The sequence below is a fragment of the Mobula hypostoma genome, chromosome 22 (genome assembly GCF_963921235.1).
Source record: "Mobula hypostoma chromosome 22, sMobHyp1.1, whole genome shotgun sequence".
Lineage (NCBI taxonomy): Eukaryota > Metazoa > Chordata > Chondrichthyes > Myliobatiformes > Myliobatidae > Mobula > Mobula hypostoma.
The window spans coordinates 17926161-17946701 of NC_086118.1; the positions used below are offsets into that span (position 1 = coordinate 17926161).

General features: G+C 41.6%; 1 protein-coding gene across 1 annotated transcript in view; it reads left to right on the plus strand.

Annotated features, from left to right (window-relative positions):
• The window catches only part of dnah9 (dynein, axonemal, heavy chain 9), a 585611-nt gene that overhangs the window by 289254 nt on the left and 275816 nt on the right, over positions 1-20541 (plus strand). Inside the window, exon 46 of the mRNA XM_063074264.1 lies at positions 11032-11174. Within this exon, the coding sequence (XP_062930334.1) occupies positions 11032-11174 (143 nt within the window). The remainder of the gene's footprint in view (positions 1-11031; positions 11175-20541) is intronic.

Sequence of the window (20541 nt, forward strand, 5' to 3'; positions counted from 1 at the left end):
GATGGCTCAGGACATGTACTCACTGGAGTTTAGAAAATTGTGATGAGATCTCATTGAAACCTATTAAATATTGAAAGACCAAGAAAGAGTTGATGTGGAGAGAACACTTCTATAGTAGCTGAGTCTAGGACGAGAGGGCACAGCCTCAGGGTAGAAGGATGTCCCTTTAGGATAGAGATAAGGAGGAATTTTTTAGCCAGAAGGTGGTGAATCTGTGGAACTTATTGCCACAGACAGCTATGGAGGACATGTAACTGGGTATATTTAAAGAGGAGGTTGATAGATTTTAAATAAGTAAGGTCATCAAAGGCTCTGGGGAGCGAAGGCAGGAGAATGGGGTTGAGAGGGATAGCAAATCAGTCATGATGGAACAGTGGAGAACACTCAACGGGCCAAGAAGCCTAATTCTGCTCCTGTGTCTTATGGTCTTGTCCAACTGCAAGACCATAAGACACAGGAGCAGAATTAGGCTTCTTGGCCCGTTGAGTGTTCTCCACTGTTCCATCATGACTTGTTTGGGTGGCTGCATTTGGGGGCAAAGGTCCTTTGGCAAGTGAGGAGCATTTAGAGGGGTTATATCAAGAGTCCAGAAGCAGCATTTGTAGGGTAAACATACGCTCAGTGACCACTTTATTAGGTTCACTGTACAGCTGCTCATTAATACAAATATCTAATAAGCCAAGAACTCAATGCATAGAAGCATGCTGACATGGTCAAATAGTTCAATTGTAGTTCAGACCAAACATCAGAATGTAGAAGAATTGAATTGACTTTATTTCTCACATCCTCACATACATGTGTAAAAATCTTTACAGTATGTCTCCAGCTAAATGTGAAATGTGCAATCATAGTAATTTATAATAAATAGAACAGTCAATGTAACATAGAGTACACTCAAATCAACGTGAGTTAATCAGTCTGATGGCCTGGTGGAAGAAGCTGTCCCGGAGCCTGGTTGGTCCTGGCTTTTATGCTGCGGTACCGTTTCCTGGATGGTAGCAGCTGAAATAGATTGTGATTGGGGTGACTCAGGTCCCCAATGATCCTATGGGCCCCTTTTACACACCTTTCCTTGTAAATGTCCTGAAACATGGGAATTTCACAACTACAGATGCGCTAGGCTGTCCGAACCACTCTCTACAGTTCCCATACCAGGCAGTGATGCAGCCAGTCAGGATGCTCCCAATTGTGCCCCTGTAGGAAGTTCTTCAGATTTGGGGACCCATACCAAACTTCCTTAACTGTCTGAGGTGAAATAGGATCTAAGTTACTTTGACGGCAGAATGATTGTTGGTGCCAGATGGGGTGGTTTGAGTATCTTAGAAACTGCTGATCTCCTGAGATTTTCATGCACAACAGTCTCAAGAGTTTACAGACAACGGTGCGGAAAGCAAAAAGCTTCCAGTGGCAGTTTAGTGAAGGAGAATGTCTTATTAATGATAGAGGTCAGAAGAGAATGGTCGGACTGGTTCAAGCAGACTTGAAGGCAACACTAGCTCAAATAAACATGTACTACAGCAGTGCTGTGCACCTCTGAGTGCACAACAAGTCAAACTTTGAAGTTTATGTGCTACAGCAGCCGAAGACGATAAACATGCACTTAGTGTTACTTTAGAAGGTACAGGAAGTGCCTAATAAAGTACCACTGAGTGTGTAAAGTTCAGGGAACTCTGACTGATGAGAAATATTGCCGCTCTGATGAGGAGAAAAGGAACTATACATCATGTTTAGACAGCTGGATACAAATGATTCCCTTGACATATATCAGAATTTTAAGACCAGGCTTAAGAGCGAAATTAGGAGGGCAGAGTGAAGTGTAGGAGATGGATTTGGCAGGCAGGTTTAAAGATAATTACAAGGGATTCCAATGTTTCAGATGTGATAGAGGCAGAGGAATGAAGGGTGGGGGGGTGGGTGGCATTGCTAGTCAGGGAAAATGTTACAGCAGTGCTCAGGCAGGACAGGTTAGAGGGCTTGTCTACTGAGTCCTTATGGGTGGAGCTGAGAAACAGGAAAGGTATGGCCACATTAGTGGGATTGTATTATAGACCACCCAATAGTCTGCGAGAATTGGAGGAGCAAATCTGCAGAGAGATAGCAGGCAACTGCAGGAAACATAAAGTTGTGGTGGTAGGGGATTTTAATTTTCCACATATTGATTGGGACTCCCATACTGTTAGGGATCGAGATGGGTTAGATTTTGGAAAATGTGTTCAGGAAAGTTTTCTAAGTCAATATACAAGTTTCCCCCGCCATCTGAAGGCAGAGCGTTCCTATGAAATGGTTCGTAAGCCGGAATGTCGTAAAGTGAAGAAGCAATTACCATTTATTTATATGGGAAAAATTTGTGAGCGTTCGCAGACCCAAAAATAACCTACCACATCATGCCAAATAACACATAAAACCTAAAAAAACACTAACATATAGTACAAGCAGGAATGCTATGACAAATACACAGCCTATATAAAATAGAAATGCTTCTCTACAATCATTGCCGCACTGTTCTCTGTAGCGAAAATCTCACGCACGCGCTCTTGGCAGAAACACTGTCTCCAGTAACCTTTAAGCTATGAAGCTGCCAAATCATACCAAACAACGCATAAAAATACACAGCCTATATAAAGTAGAAATGATGTATGTACAGTGTAGTATCACTTACGGGAATCGGGAAGACAGCGGCAAGCACACTGATGATGGTTTGTAGGCTGAGTCGTTGGAGGTTGGGGTGGTGCAGTGGCCTCCACCATCCGGGCCGCAGACCGATACATTGCCGCAGAGAATGCAGTGGTAGCCGGGACGCACCCAGCACATCTTTAAGCAAAAAGCCAAAATAAACAAGCTAATTAATTAGGTGCCGCCCAGCATGTAAATGTCGGCCCAGATCAGAGGTGATGCATTCAGCAATAGCCTCTGATCTGAGCAGACATGTACGTGCCGGGCGGCACCTAATTAATTAGCTTGTTTATTTTGGCTTTTTTCTTAAAGATGTGTTGGGTGTGTCCCGGCTACCGCTGCATTCTCTGCGGCAATGTATCGATCTGCGGCCCGGGGGTTGGGGTGGTGGGACATGGGGGTGTCATCTCATCGTCGTCTCTTTCCATTAGGGCAGGCAGGTCATCTTCTTATATGTCTGCCTAGCTCGATGTCGAAGGTCGAGGTTCGTCGTCTGCTGTGGCTGATGTGGAAGGCTTGCTTGACTGCTTAGCCTCGCGCATTTTTCTATCATACAGTTCTTTGTAAGCACTCAAACCATCTTGCAAATATGCCCTAAACCGACGTACTCTTTCAAAATTAAAGTTGTACTTTTCTGCAATCATTGCAGTGAAAATCTCATGCAGTTGCTTCACGTTCAGTTCCTGGATGACTTCACTTTTGCTATGGCATTCGGTTTCGATTGTTATCCTTTCCTCTTCCAATTGCATCAGCTCTTCATGTATCAGTTCTTGGTCATGGGATGCCAAATCCTCTTCAACATCATCTTCATCAACTTCCACAAGCCAAACTCCCTTTGTCCTTGCTTCGAAATGCTTAATTATGTCTAGCTTCACGCTAAGTGTAACACCCTTACGAGCTCTTTTAGACTTTTCTGATACCTTAGAAACCATCTTGCTAACGGCTGCTCACAGGCACGTGTTTAAGCAATGCCGGCTGGAATGCAGTTCCGAATCCGGGGGAGAGCAGCTGCTCGGGGCGCGCGCTGATTTTTATCGTGCACTGCTTTTTTTTGCTCGCTGCCTTTTTTCGTAACGGTGAAAACACCTTCTGTTAGCGAAAACAGGTTACTAATGTAGGTCTTTCGTAACAGTGAGGTTTTGTAAAGCGAATGTTCGAAAAGCGGGGGACACCTGTATAGAGGTACCAACTAGAGAGGAGGCAATATTAGATCTCCCATCGGGAAACGAGTTAGGACAGGTGACAGAAGTGTGTGTAGGGAAACACTTTGGTTCCAGTGATTATAACACCATTAGTTTCAACTTGATCATGGATAAAGATAGATCTGGTTCTTAGGTTGAAGTTCTAAACTGGAAAAAGGCCAAATTTGAAGAAATGAGAAAGGAACTAAAAAGCGTGGATTGGGACAGGTTGTTCTGTGGCAAGGATGTGATTGGTAAGTGGGAGGCCTTCAAAGGAGAAATTTTGGGAGTGCTGAGTTTGTATGTTCCTGTCAGGATTAAAGGCAAAGTGAATAAGAATAAGGAACCTTGGTTCTCAAGGGATATCAGAACTGTGATAAAGAAGAAGAGAGAGATGTATGACATGTATAGGAAACAGAGAGTGAATAAGGTGCTTGAGGAGTATAAAAAGTGTAAAAAAATACTTAAGAAAGAAATCAGGAGGGCTAAAAGAAGACATGAGGTTGCTTTAGCAGTCCAGGTGAAGGATAATCCAAAGAGCTTCTACAGGTATATTAAGAGCAAAAGGATAGTAAGGGATAAAATTGGTCCTCTTGAAGATCAGAGTGGTCAGCTATGTATGGAACCAAAATAAATGGGGGAGATCTTAAATGGGTTTTTTGCGTCTGTATTTACTAAGGAAACTGGCACGAAGTCTATGGAAATAAGGCAAACAAGCAGTGAGGTCATGGAACCTATACAGATTAAAGAGGAGGGGGTGCTTGCTATCTTGAGGCAAATCAGAGTGGATAAATCCCCAGGACCTGACAGTGTATTCCCTCGGACCTTGAAGGAGACTAGTGTTGAAATTGTAGGGGCCCTGGCAGATATATTTAAAATGTCAGTGTCAACGGGTCAGGTGCTGGAAGATTGGAGAATGGCTCATGTTGTTCCGTTGTTATCTGTGGAATTATCTGCCACAGGAAACAGTTGAGGCCAGTTCATTGGCTATATTTAAGAGGGAGTTAGATATGGCCCTTGTGGCTAAAGGGATCGGGTATGGAGGGAAGGCTGGTACAGGGTTCTGAATTGGATGATCAGCCATGATCATACTGAATGGTGGTGCAGGCTCGAAGGGCCGAACGGCCTACTCCTGCACCTACTTCCTATGTTTCTATGTTTAAAAAAGGCTTTAAAAGTAATCCGTATAGGCTGGTAAGTTTGACGTTGGTAGTAGGTAAATTATTGGAAGGAGTACTAAGCGATAGGATCTACAAGTATTTGGATAGACGGGGACTTATTAGGGAGAGTCAACATGGCTTTGTGCAAGGTAGGTCATGTTTAACAAATCTATTAGAGTTTTTCGAGGAGGTTACCAGGAAAGTGGATGAAAGGAAGGTAGTGGATGTTATCTACATGGACTTCAGTAAGGCCTTTGACAAGGTCCTGCATGGGAGGTTAGTTAGGAAGATTCAGTCACTAGGTATACATGGAGAGTTAGTAAATTGGATGAGACATTGGCTCAGTGGAAGAAGCCAGAGAGTGGTAGTAGAGAATTGCTTCTCTGAGTGGAGGCCTGTGACTAATGGTGTGCCACAGGGATCAGTGCTGGGTCCATTGTTATTTGTCATCTATATCAATGATCTGGATGATAATGTGGTAAATTGGATCAGCAAGTTTGCTGATGATACAAAGATTGGAGGTGTAGTAGACAGTGAGGAAGGTTTTCAGAGCCTGCAGAGGGACTTGGACCAGCTGGAAAAATGGGCTGAAAAATGGCAGATGGAGTTTAATACAGACAAGTGTGAGGTATTGCACTTTGGAAGGACAAACCAACGTAGAACATAGAGGGTTAATGGTAAGGCACTGAGGAGTGCAGTGGAACAGAGGTATCTGGGAATACAGATACAAAATTCCCAAAAAGTGGCGTCACAGGCAGATAGGGTCGTAAAGAGAGCTGTTGGTACATTGGCCTTTATAAATCAAAGTATTGAGTGTAAGTCTTGGAATGTTATGATGAGGTTGTATAAGGCATTGGTGAGGCCGAATTTGGAGTATTATGTGCAGTTATGGTCACCAAATTACAGGAAGGATATTAATGAGGTTGAAAGAGTGCAGAGAAGGTTTACAAGGATGTTGCCGGGACTTGAGAAACTCAGTTACAGAGAAAGGTTGAATAGGTTAGGACTTTATTCCCTGGAGCGCAGAAGGATGAGGGGAGATTTGATAGAGGTATGTAAAATCATGATGGGTATAGATAGAGTGAATGCAAGCAGGCTTTTTCCACTGAGGCAAGGGGAGAAAAAAAACAGAGGACATGGGTGAAAGGGGAAAAGTTTAAAGGGAACATTAGGGGGCTTCTTCACACAGAGAGTGGTGGGAGTGTGGAATGAGCTGCTAGATGAAGTGGTAAATGCGGGCTCACTTTTAACATTTACGAAAAACTTGGACAGGTACATGGATGAGGGGTGTATGGAGGGATATGGTCCAGGTGCAGGTCAGTGGGACTAGGCAGAAAAATGGTTCTGCACAGCCAAGAAGGGCCAAAAGGCCTGTTTCTGTGTTGTAATATTCTATGCTTCTATGGTTCTCTAAGTTATATTAAAAGGGTAACTGGAGAGAGATTATGCCCTCTGAAAGAACATCAGAGTTGCCTACATGTGGAACCGCAGGAGCAGGCTGAGATTTTTAACATCTATTTCTCCTGAGTGTTTACTAAGGAGAATGTCATGCATGCTGAACAAATACAGATAATAAGTAGTGGTGTCTTGTAGCTCTGCAGCCTTCAGGGCGGTAAGGTGGGTCATCCCCACCATCTGACCACGTGCACCTAAATCTCATGGGAGGCTAGGGAAGAATAGTGGAAGCCCTTGTAAAGGTATTTGCTTTGTACTTAGCCACTAGCAAAGATGCAGAAGGCTGGAGGGTGGCTAATGTTTTTCAATTGTTCATGAAGGGTAGCAAGTTCAGGCTAGTGAGCCTGAGTTTAGCTTTAGGGAAGTTAATGAGGAAATTCTAAGGGGCAAGTTCTGCCATCACTTGGATAATCAAGGCCTGATCGGGAAGAGACGGCATGATTTTGTGCCTCACACATTAAAGTTGCTGGTGAACGCAGCAGGCCAGGCAGCATCTCTGGGAAGAGGTACAGTCGATGTTTCTGGCCGAGACCCTTCGTCAGGACTAACTGAAGGAAGAGCTAGTGAGAGATTTGAAAATGGGAGGGGGAGGGGGAGATCCAAAATGATTGGAGAAGACAGGAGGGGGAGTAATGATTCCAATATGTCCATCCACGGCCTTCTCTACTGTAAAGATGAAGCCACACTCAGGTTGAAGGAACAACACCTTATATTCCATCTGGGTAGCCTCCAACCTGATGGCATGAACATTGACTTCTCTAACTTCCGCTAATGCCCCACCTCCCCCTCGTACTCCATCCATTATTTATTTATAAATACACATTCTTTTTCTCTCTCTCTTCTTTTTCTCCCTCTGTCCCTCTGACTATACCCCTTGCCCATCCTCTGGGTTTCCCCCCCTCCCCCTTTTCCTTCTCCCTGGGCCTCCTGTCCCATTATCCTCTCATATCCCTTTTGCCAATCAACTGTCCAGCTCTCGGCTCTATCCCTCCCCCTCCTGTCTTCTCCTATCAGTTTGAATCTCCCCCTCCCCCTCCCACTTTCAAATCTCTTACTAGCTCTTCCTTCAGTTAGTCCTGACGAAGGGTCTCGGCCTGAAACGTCGACTGTACCTCTTCCTAGAGATGCTGCTGGCCTGCTGCGTTCACCAGCAACTTTGATGTGTGTTGCTTGAATTTCCAGCATCTGCAGAATTCCTCGTGTTTGCATGATTTTGTGCCTGGCAAGCCATCTATGATATATTTCTCGGCGTTCTTTTAAGAATTAACTACGGGGAGAGATGAAGGTATGACAGTGGATGTTGTCTTGATAAGGTCTTTGAGAAGATCTCATATGGACCTGGAGCCCAGGTTTAGTGGAATTCCCCAGGGGTCGGTGTTTGGCTGTCTGCTATGCATTTTTATGTAAACAATTTGTGAATGTTAATTGCAATTTTGCTGATTATACTAAATGTGGGGGTCTTGTTGATAGTGAAGTAGATTAAAATGAATTGTAAAGAGATCCTGATCAGTTAGGAAGATGGTGAAGAGTGCCAGATAGATTTCAATATAGGAAAGTGTGAGGTGAAAGCAAGGTATTCGGCAAGTGGCAGGGCACCGATGAGTGTGTGAAAACAGGAGATATAGTAGTATAAGTGCATAGCTTGCTGAAAGTGGCCATGCAAGTAGGTAGGATAGTGAATAAAGTTTTTAGCATGCTGGCTGTCATCATCAAGTTTAGGAATAGAGACATTATGTTGCAGTAATAACAAGTTTGATGAGGCCAAACTCTGAGTACTGTGTACGTTTTTGGACAGCCTGTTACAGGAAAGACATTGTCAAGATAGAGAGGATGCAGGAGATACTTATGAGGATGCTGCCTGGACTAGACGGCCTAAGTTATTGGGAGAGGTTGTATCTTTATTCCTCCGAATACAGAGGGATGCAAGTTTGTAAAATCATGAGGGGAAAGAGTAAGTTGGACGGCCATGGTCTTTTCTCCAGGGTTACGAGTTCAAAACTAGAGAACACAGATACAAGATGATAAGAGACCAGAGAGATAATTTCTTTATGCACACACACAAAATGCTGGTGGAATGCAGCAGGCCAGGCAGCATCTATAGGAAGAAGTACAGTCAACGTTTCGGGTCGAGACCCTTCGTCAGGACTAACGGAAAAAGGAGATAGTAAGAGATTTGAAAGTGGGGGGGGAGACCCGAAATGATAAGAGAAGACAGGAAGGGGAGGGATGAAGCTAAGAGCTGGGAAGTTGATTGGCAAAAGGGATACAAGGCTGGAGAAGGGGGAGTATCATGGGATGGAAGGCCGTGGAAGAAAGAAAGGGGGAGGGGAGCACCAGAGGAAGATGGAGAACAGGCAAGGAGTTATTGTGAGAGGGGAAAGAGAGAAGGGAAAAAAAAAATTAGGGATAGGGTAAGAAGGGGAGGAGGGGCATTAACGGAATTTAGAGAAATCAATGTTCATGCCATCAGGTTGTAGGCTACCCAGACGGAATATAAGGTGTTGTTCCTCCAACCGGAGTGTGTCTTCATCTTGACAGTAGAGAAGACCTTGGATGGGCATATTGGAATCATTCCTTCCCCTCCTGTCTTCTCCAATCATTTTGGATCTCCTCCTCCCCCTCCTACTTTCAAATCTCTTACTATCTCTTTTTTCCATTAGTCCTGACGAAGGGTCTTGACCCAAAACGTCGACTGTACTTCTTCCTATAGATGCTGGCTGCCTGGCCTGCTGCGTTCTACCAGCATTTTGTGTGTGTAGCTTCAATTTCCAGCATCTGCAGATATTTGCGTTTTTAAGGTAACTTCTTTATATAAAGATTAGTGAATACCTGGAATAAGCTGTAAGAAGAACTGGTCAAAGTGAGTACAGTTGCAACATTTAACAGTTATTTGGTTAGGTACATGGAGGAGAAGGTTTTGGAAAGTTATGCACTGAACGCAAGCAACTGGGAATAACAGGAAGTGCTGTGATTGGCACGGACCTTTGGGACCAAAAAGGCATATTTCTGTGTTGTACTACTGTATGATTCTATATCTTCCACAAAATCCAGCATATGCCCAGTTCTGAACATGTCTATTTCCTTCTGCAAGGGTAACTGTGCAGAATTTTGCAGAGCTTTCGAAGCTTTTTCTTCTCCTGAAATTAATGTGCCATGCATATTATGATTGTAGTACATAGAGAGAAACCTAACTTGTGTGGCTTATTCATTCTATTTTACTGTCACATGAACCACTCTAGTCGTTCTCCTTTGACCTCTCTCATTAAAAAGGCATTTTCACCCACACAACCGAGACTCTGAGATGCTCAAACCAACCCATGTGGCACTAACAATTATTTCACAGCCAAAGTCACTTTCATCACATCCCTTCCCCATTTCGATAGTTGGTCTGAACAACAACTGAATCTTGCGACCATGTCTGCCTGCTTTTATGCATTGCATTGCTATTACATGATTGGCTGATTAAATATTTGCGTTAATGAGCAAGTGTACCGAATAAAGTGGCCACTGAATGTATATCAACGTGACTTGTGTGACTTCCATTCTGTCTCCAGTCTTGTGTTTGTAAAGTCCCTTTGACCAAGAGGTTGTTATAAATTAACTTAAACACTGGAAATTCTGCAGATGTTGGAAATCCAAAGTAACACACGCAAAATGCTGGAGGAATTCAGCAGGTCAGGCAGATCCATGGAAATGAAAAGGTAGTTGATGAGTTGATGTTTCGGGCTGAGACCCTTCTTTCGGATTGGAAGGGAAGGGGAAGATGACAGACTAAGAAGATGGGAGAGAGCAAGGAGGATAGGTAGAAGGTGATAGGTGAAGCTACATTGATAGAAAAGGTAAAGGGCTGGAGAGGAAGGAATCTGATAGGTGATGAGAATGAACTATAGAAGAAAGTGAAGTAGGAAGGGACCGAGGTGGAGGTGATTGGCGGGTGAGAAGAGGTAAGGGACCAGAGTGGGGAGCAGAAGAAAGGGGAAGGAAATTTTCATTGACTGGAGAGAGAAATGGATATTCATGCCATCAGGTTGGAGGCTACCCAGATGGAATATAAGGTGTTGCTCTCCATCCTGAGGGTGGCCTCATCATGGCGCAAGAGGAGGTTATGGACCAACATATAGGAAGGGAATAGGAACAGGAATTAAAATGTTTGGCCAACGGGATGTTCTGCTTTTGGTGGATAGAGCGGAGGTGCTCGTTGAAGTGGTCCCCCAATTTATGACTGTTCCCATCAATGTAGAGGAGGCAGTATTGGGAGCACCAGTCACAGTAGATGGCCCCAGCAGATTAGTTCAAATTAACTTTCCATTTTATCACTCTGTATGAACTACGAACATACTTTTTAAAAAAAAGTAATGTGAGTAAATACAAAACTTTACTTCAGAAAGAAATTGTGCTGATTAAGAAACAGGCAGTGCAATATTTGAATGAACTCCACTGTGTTCCCTACATTAATTATCAGTTTTGATGACCATTCAGTTCTGCTTTTCAAATAACTAACATCTCCACCATCCCCCTCTCCTTATTTCCTATTCATCCAATTCTTATCTCTACATATCCAGGTGAAATCCCTGACCTATTCCCTGACGATGAAGTGGAAAATATCATCAGTGGTGTACGGAATGAAGTCAAAGGACAAGGTTTGATGGACACTAGAGAGAACTGCTGGAAGTTCTTTATCGATCGTGTCAGGAAGCAACTGAAGGTAATGTTGAAGCAAAGAAAGTGGTAATCTTTCCTCGAAATTGACTGGATGATTGAAAATAATGTTTGTTGATGATGTGGTGGTATTTGTAAATTATTGATTTGCCATTTAATTTGTTATTAAATGAAGAAACATTTTTGCAACTATTACATTGACTACCGGTAGAGGAATTCAAATTAAGTTGGACAACATGGCTTTTCATCTTTAGCCGAAGCCAAAAAATTCTTACTAGCAGGACGCATTGCTTTTGCAGAAAACTGCTAAAATAAAATATAGCATTGCAGTAGAAATCTTAACCAGGGCGTTACATGTATCATTTGTATTTTCACAAATTTCTCATATAAAAGCATAGAAAGTAATTTGCTTTGCACATACAAAGACAGTTTAAGAAGCTTCCACCAAATAACACACGGGTTGATGCACAGCTCCATTATGGTAAATAGATTTAGTGAGTGGTGCTTCTTCATAAGATTTAGAGATTTGCAGAGTAGGCTAAATTGTATATCACGCACATTATAAAATGGAATACAGGTTCAGTTTGGATTGTCAGTGTATCTGTTGGTGCAATATTGATGTTCTATCTAATGGCATTATCAGGTTCATCGAAGGACACTTAAGTGGAAAACTGGATGACGTTTTATTCAATGGCTGTTGATAGAATAGCGTGAAATTTCCTAATTAGAATGCAGATTTGTTGCCATTCAACTCAGTACTAACAATAAAATGTATAATTCTTACTCAAACACACATGGGAATGGAGATCAGTAGTTTCTTCAGAGTTTCAATCTGACTGAGGATTCCAGTGGCATTAGCTGCAGTTGTGGAGGAAATTTGCCTGTTGTACCCTTTGGAGGCATGGCAATAACTGCAAGAACAGGAGTTGAGTGGGAGTTAGTACTCTAAGAGGGAGTTTGTGCCCTATTGTTCCAGAAATTGAACAAGAGTGTTGTATCCCAGTATTTGAGAAAAATAGACTTGGCAAATGTATGTGCTGTGAAAATATGTGGTAGTGACAGAGGGATAGTGAGTAAAAGAGAAAAATGTCTGATATTTTGATAGTCCAAAAGGTATACACATTATATTAAAATAGAGACTCAACATTTGAATTTTATTTCAAGAGGATTTTGGAGCAGCATTTAACTCAGCAGTTGTTTGTTGATATCAATGTGGGGTTAGTTTGGTTCACTAGCGGAAAACAGGTGCTGTGAATGTTTTAAAGTTATTTTCCCCAAACTAAAATGCATCACATTGTAAATATGTAATTACTGAGAATTGACTTCTCACCTGAAAATCTACTGAAGTAAATTAATCCATTGTAATTAGTAGAAATTCATGTAATCATTTGGAATGTAGATTCAATGATGACTTTGTAACATCAAAAAAAAATTGATCAAACAGCCTGGCGCAGACACCAAATATGAGAATCAGAGAGAGCTGAAGTATTTTTTGTGCTGGGGCGGGTAGAATGAAACTTATGCTTAGTTGCAGAAGAAGCTGCAGTACATATTGTTTATATTAGGTAAAGCCAGCTTAATTCAGTAAATCCTCACCCATGGAATCTGCTCAAGTTCAGAGCAGATTTGCTAGATAAATTAGCACAGTGCTTCTCTGCTCTCAGGAAATCCTACAGATTAGGAACCCACAAATGTCACGGATTGCAAGACTTGAGTGGTGGCTAGCAATAATGTAATGTAATCAGAATTATTGGTCCATCCATGACAGATGTAAAAAACCAAGTTTATATTATCCTTTTAACATTCCATATCCATTCTGATCAGATTTGTCATAGAGGATAGAAGAATGGTTTGAATTTAGTTACTTGACTGCAAATTTCAAAGACAAAAGAAGAGAATTAGCTGGATATTTGGAAAATAAAAGTTGCTCAGTCTATTTTTGTACTTAGCAAATGTTCTCCATTGAGGATGTTATCTGCTGGATAATGCCAGCTGTGTTTTACCATCCATGTGTGAATAACAAATTTCAACACTGCTAGTAGCATGACAGCAAACAAAATAGATTGGGCTTTCTATTAAAGTTGTAAAGTCTCTTAAATTCTTAATTTTATTTAATCATCAAGTATACTGGGATTTTATCTCCCAAATGAAAAAACAGCTGCGATAAATTTTATATTCAGCTTTAGAACAAAGAAAAGAAACTACTGCCTGTTTCATTCATTATCAATCACTATGTGCACTCAGTGGCTGCTTTATTAGGTATGTCCTGCACAGAATGAACTGGCTACTGAGTGTACGGTCGAGGCCTTTGCCACTGCCCTCCATCCATGGTACTGTTGTAACGTGAGGTTATTTGAGCTACTGTCACATACATGTCAGCTTGAACCAGAGGAAAACATACAAAATCTGGAGGAACTCAGCAGGTTAGGCAGTATCTATGGAGGAGAATAAATACTTGAACCAGTCTCGCCATTTTCCTCTGACATCTTTCAATTACAAGGTGTTTTCACTCACCAAACTGCTGCTCACTGGATGTTTTCTGCTCTTCACACCATTCTCGATAAACTCTAGAGCAGGGGTTCACAACCTGGAGTCCACTGACCCCTTGCTTAATGATGTTGGTTCATGGCATAGAAAAGGTTGGAAACCCCTGCTCTGGAGATTGTTGTGTGTGAAAATCCCAGGAGATCAGCAGCTTCTGAGATACTCAAACTACTCCCTCTGTCATCAACAATCATTCCATAATCAAAGTCACTTTGATCACACTTATTCCCCATTCTGATGTTTGGTCTGAACAATAACTGAACTTCTTGACCATGTCTATATGCTTTTATGCATTGACTTGCTGCCACATGATTGACTGATGAGGTATTTGCATTAACGAGCAGGTGTACAGGTGTACCAAATAATGTGGTCACTGAGCATACATTTACACGTGTTAGGGAATTGCTGTAGCGTGATGGTGCAACATGCAACATCTTGATGATGAGTATCCACAGTGACAACCTTTGCTAACCACCAATTTCAGTCATAAATGACTGCAAGCCAATCTTCACAATTAATGACACCAGCAGATATATTTGTCATAGTCCCGTCAGGACCACTCTGGGGTTCCTGCTCCATTTCCTCCATCAGCATTGCCAAAGGCCCTCTGTTCTTTCCCATTGTGGTAGGGCCATCTCTGAGGACTGGTTCCATGTGAGTCCAAATGGCAGAAGCATCCTGTCGCTTGGATTCTGATATTGTACAAAATCCTGCTTTCTCTTCTTTTGTGTAGTACATGCCAGTGTGCAGATTGAGCTGTGGGAGGTTCTGACCAAAACGACATGACTATATCAAAACTATATTTGCATTTCCATGCCTCAGAAAAGTCCACATGCACAATTACAGTGCTTTCATAGTAGTTCTGTATCATGCTCCTGTATTCCCTGGACTGGTTCTGAACCAAGCACACAGGTGTTGTTGTTTCATTCTTTAGTTTGTCTTCATACAGTTCGATGAGCTCTGCCAGTGTGCCATTGTGCTTCACAAGTCTTGTACTGTAGTGAATTCCATCTGCTGTTTGGTCCTGAACTCGTTCCCATTGCTGCCACTCAACATCGGACAACTCTTGCTGTGGGGTGGGAAGTGTGTGCTTGTGGAGACACCGGGTGCAGGACCGCAGAAGACATGCCTCGCTTGTCTGAGAACAACACACAAGTTCAAAACTGTCCTCAAATTTGCTGGACTTGACAATACCATACGCTCTTAGGACCTCAAACATCAGCTTTGCATTTTCGTGGTGTTGGCGTTGGCGTGTCTTTCATAGAAACATAGTAAACCTACAGTACAATACAAGAGTATTACCATTAATACTGTATTCTGCCATCATATGTGACCTACCAAAATGAACCTCTTCACACTTATCTGGGTTGAACTCCACCTGCCACTTCTCAGCCCAGTTTTGCATCCTATCAATGTCCCGCTGTAACCTCTGACAGCCCTCCACACTATCCACAACACCTCCAACCTTTGTGTCATCCGCAAACTTACTAACCCATCCCTCCACTTCCTCATCCAGATCATTTATAAAATGATCTGAATCCTAGAATCTTTCAATCAGATGGTTTTGGTGCTGTGACATAGAATGGACGTAAAGCAGAGAAGGATGAATAACTAAGTTTTACAGTTGATTCCTTTTTGAAGAACTCCCTGTGGAGGTTGAATACTGTGTCGGTCAGAATCATTCTCTGATGCTTTATTTTCTTCCATGTTATCGTGTCCTGTTTGTCATTCGTCATTCGTGCAGCATTATGGTGGAAATCTTGAACCATCTGGGTTATTGTTTGAATGTAAGTGGGTTTTTTGTCAGTAGTGCTTCTCTTTCGCAGTGTGTTGTATGTCAGCCCGAACTGCTTTGTCTGGTGTATTAGGCGATATTTCTTTAGAACCCTGCCTGACAAAGTCAAGTTCTTGGTGATTTTTGAGCAGACTTGAGGGGCAACTGTATATTATGTTTGTTTTGATTAAATTCTTGAATGAGACAGTTGTGGAAGAGCGGGGTTTTCTTCATGGAGAGGTTTTTGAATTTGCTTCCCTGTAGCATCTGCTCTTTTTTTTTTGGTTTCTTGTGTTTTTTTATTTCTAGTTTGCTCATGTCGCCAACGCTTTTTCAGTTTGTTTCTATCTTTTATTATCTCTTGAAGTTTATTGTTCAAAGCTTTCATCTCTCTCAAGTATCTTGCTCTTGTTTTCTTTCTTTCCCTTTCCCCTGCTATAGACTGCCCACTGTGAGCTGGCTCCTGTATAGTCTGATCCAATGGACTATCTGGGGGAGTTTCTGGGTGTTCTGGGCCCTTTCTCTTACGCTCTCTTGACTCTTGCTGTCTACGTTTCCACGCCCTTCTCTTACTCCTCTTTTCCCTTTCATTCCAATCACTGATAGTTTTTATCTTCCCATCCTCTACTCTTTTCTTCGATCTTCGCTTTTCCTGTCTCAGGTATTCCTCCTCTAACTCTGGCTCACTATATATTTTCTCTCTCCACTTTTTTTGGTATTTCCTGTTTCTTCTCCTTCACTCCTCCACTGATAGCTGCTGCCTAGCCATAACTTTCAAAAATACATAAAAGGAAGGTCAGAATTTAATGGAATTACTGAGAAATTGTGCAAAATTACTACGAACTTAATTATGTTTCATTTGGTGAAATTTTATAAAAATCATTATGAAATGGTGCAACTAAATTCATTTATGGTTTTAGTCATTGGGGATACATATAGTAAGGAAATATTGTAGGACTGTGTGTGGAAGACATAAAGGGGAAATTATGTATATTATAAATAAAGAGGTTAATGAAACATTACAGGCTATATTTCTATTTATTGTAATTATAAATTATATTCAAGCCTCCATTGAGGATGATTTGGATGTTTTTGTCAACACCGTCAATTTATGTGTCACCACCATCAGACAGAAAACCTGACTGTGTTGATGTCTGACGGTGGTGATAAAACACAATTTTTTTACATGACATGCATGAGTTGTATACAGGAGCCATCTTGTTTTCCCTCTGTTGCTAGCTGCCTCTGGCCTCTACTTAAAATGCATAAATTTATGTCATAATTTAAAATAATTCTTTCTATACAAAAGAGACAGTGTTGACATGTCATGGTTGTGACAGTAGCAACATCAATAAATATGTAAAAAGTTAATGAAAAAATAGCAAACTTACAGGAGCTTGTTTGATCTTATTGCACTTAGCAGATGTGGAGGGTGGAAAGGGGGTTCTCAGGAATATAGACCATGTGGTTGTCTGATTTTATTGCTTTTTTATAAATATCTGACAGTGTTGACAAAAAGTTGGGACACATTTTGAGCAACTACAAAATAAGAGTAAATATTGTTGAAAATTCACTGCTTTTAGTTTTAAAGAGATTTTTCACTCTACTCTTTCATCTGGCATATATATTATACACTTTAAATGATTTTTTCACACTTTTTAATCAAATTGAAATGATAATCTCTTGTCTGAGGACAACTGATTTTGTCGGTACTGGGCTATCATATAATCATATAATTTATAAAATTAAAAACAAACAGATGAAAAAATGTTACATTTGTGCAAAAGACCCTCAAATGATGAACCCTGATTATTTTAAATAAGAAAATGTTATTCATTTTCACAGAATTAGCACTTTTCTTAGTGGGACATGTTTTTGCCGAAGTCTCAAGAATCAGTGTTCAATAATTTTCCTGCCTGCTTCTTTGTCCTGAATACCTGCAAGTCCTGCAGTGATTGTAGAGTACACCAATAACCTTATCTGCTTTCTGACAGTTTGCTGTGGTATTCAAATACTGTGAGAGGATGCTGCGCCAAACCAGACAGTGATGACTGATGTGAGGCTGCTGTCTATAATAGCAGTGTAGAATTACTCCTGCTTGTTTTGTGGAAGGTGGAATTTTACTGACTGCCACAAGAAGTACAGTACATCCTTTGCTGAGCATTTTTAATGATGAAGGAGATATGGTTCTCCCACAAGAGATCCTGCGAAATAATGATGCCCAGGAACTTGAATGTTGATGTGGTGCTAAGTGTAGCATTGTTGATGATGAGTGGGTAGAGAGGAGGCACATTTCTCCTGAAATCTGTATGCATTTCCACAGTTTTGAGGGCATTCAGCTCTAAGCTGTGTTTACACCAGGGCACTAGCTTGTTTACTTCCTGGCGGTACTAAGATTTGTCACCTCTGGTGATTAATCCTATGATACTGTTGTCATTTGAAAACTTTATTGGTTTAACTGACAGAGATGTAGTCATTGGTGTACAGGGAAAATAGGAGAGGGGAGAGAGCACACTCCCGTGGCATACCAGTGCTGACTGAGGGGTCTGTGGAGATGTACTTGCCAAGTCTCAAATACGACCATAAGTTCATAAGACATGTGGACAGGGTTAGGCCATTCGGCCCATTGGGGCTGCTCCACCATTTTATTGTGGCTGATATACTATCCACCTCGACCCAATTTTTCTGCCTTTACTCCGTAACCTTTGACACCCTATCAACCTCTATTTTAAATATACCCAATGACTTGGACTCAACAGTTGTCCGTAGAGATGAATTCCACATATTCACCACCCTCTGAATAAAGAAATTCCTCCCCATCTCTGTTCTAAAGTGAGGTCCTTGTAATCAGTGCCTGTGTCCTCTGGTCCTGAACCCCCCCATTGGAGGAAAACATACTCTCATATCCACTCTTATCTAATCCTTTTGATATTCGACAAGTTTCAATGAGATCCCTCCTCATTCTTCTAAACTGTGGCGAGTACAAGGTTAATACTTTCAAACACGCCTCATATGTTAATCCTTTCATTCCCAGGATCATTCTCGTAAATCTTTTCTGGATCTTCTCCAATGACAACTCATCATTTCTTTGATAAGGGGCCCAAAACTGCTTATTATATTCCAAGTATCATCTGACAAATGTGTTATAAAGCCTCAGCATTACATCCTTGCTTTTAAATTCCAGTGCTCTCAGCATATGTGCTAACATTACATTTGAGTCCTTACTACCGACTTTTATGCGACTTTTATGGAATTGTGCATGAGGACTCCCAAGTCCCTTTGCATCTCTGATTTCTGAATTTCCTCTCTATTTAGAAAATAGTCTGTACCTTTATTCGTTCTACCAAGTGCATCGCCATACAACCTCCTTACACTGTCTTCTTCGCCCACTCACCCAATCTGTCCAAGTTCCTCTGCAAGCACCTTGCTTCCTCGACACTCTTCCACCTATTTTTGTATTAGCTGCAAACTTGGTTACAAAGCCATCAATTCTGTCATCCAGGTCATTAACATGTAACATGAAAAGAAGCGGTCCCAACACCGACTCCTTTGGAGCACTGCTAGTCACTGGCAGTCAACTGGAAAAGGCTCCTTTTATTCCCACTTTTTGCCTCCTGCCGGTCAACCAATTTTCTATCCATGTTAGTATCTTTCCAGTAATACCATGGGTCTTTCTTATATGAAGCACATTGTCAAATGCCTTCTGAAAATCCAAGTACACAACACCCACTGACACTCCTCTGTTTATCCTGCCTGTTATTTCCTCAAAGAATTCTAACAGATTTGTTAGGCAAGATTTCCTCTTAAAGGAAACTGTGCTGACTTGGGCCTATTTTATTATGTGCCTCCAAGTACCCTGAAACCCCATCCTTAATAACACATTCTAACATCCTTCCAACTACAGAAGTCAAACTAACTGGCCTATAAATGTCCTCTCTTCTGCCTCCCTCCCTTCTTAAAGAGTGGAGTAACATTTGCAATTTTCTAGCCCTCTGGAACCATTCCAGAATCTAATTAATTCTGATAGATTATTACTAATGCTTCCATAATCTCTTCAGCTGCCTGTTTCAGAACCCTGGGGTGTACTCCATCTGGTCCATGTGACTCATCTACCTTCAAACCATCCCAGGCACGTTCTCCTTTGTAATAGCAACTATTCTGCCTCCTGACGCACTTCAATTTCTGGTATACTGCTGGTTGTCTTCTACAGTGAAGGCTGATGTGAAGTTAATTTGATATTTTTTATCCCCCATATACTCCAGTGATATGACATCCACTCTCGCCTCTCTTTTACTTCTTTGGTATCCTCGTTGATATTATTGGCATGCTTACTTCATATTATATCATATTTTTCTCCTTGCTTTTTTAGTTGAGTTCTGTTGGCTTTTTAAAAGCTTCCCAATCCTTTTGCTTCCCATTATTCCAACTACCCACTAAAGATACTGTTCCTGTCAGAGAGGAAGTTTAGGATCCACTTGCAGATGGGACCTAGTACATTAAACTTGGAGAGTTTCTCTTGCTCAGGGATGATGGTATTGAAGCTCAAGAGAAATCGACAAAGAGAATACTAGCCTATGTACCAGAGGAGTGAGGTGCTGTATTATGAAATCCAGACCGATGTTAATTGCATCATCTACAGTTCTGTTGGCTCTGTAGATGAACTGCAGCAGATCTAGAAAGTTTTAAGTTATGGATCTGAGCAATGACATAACCAGCCTTTCAAAAGTCTTCATTGTGATTGATGTGAGTGCAACTGGCCTGTAGTCATTGAGTCCAGCGATCTTTGATTTTTTGGGGACTGAAATAAATACAGATTTCTTGCAACATGTTAGGAGACTGATTGAAAATGTCTGTAAAGGCTGTTGATAGATGATTAGCACAGTGTTTAAGGATGGTAAGGGAGACAGACTCAGGGTTCGCAGCCTTCCTGATATTTTGCTTCCCGAGCAGCTTCCTCTCCTACTCCTTGACAACTAAGCGTGTGGGGTATTGGTGATGATCTGGCTGAACAGGCGTTTGACAGGGTTCTTTGAAATGTCATCTGTGAGTCAAATGTGAAGTAGAACTCATTTATCAAGTTTGGGAGGGGGGGTCA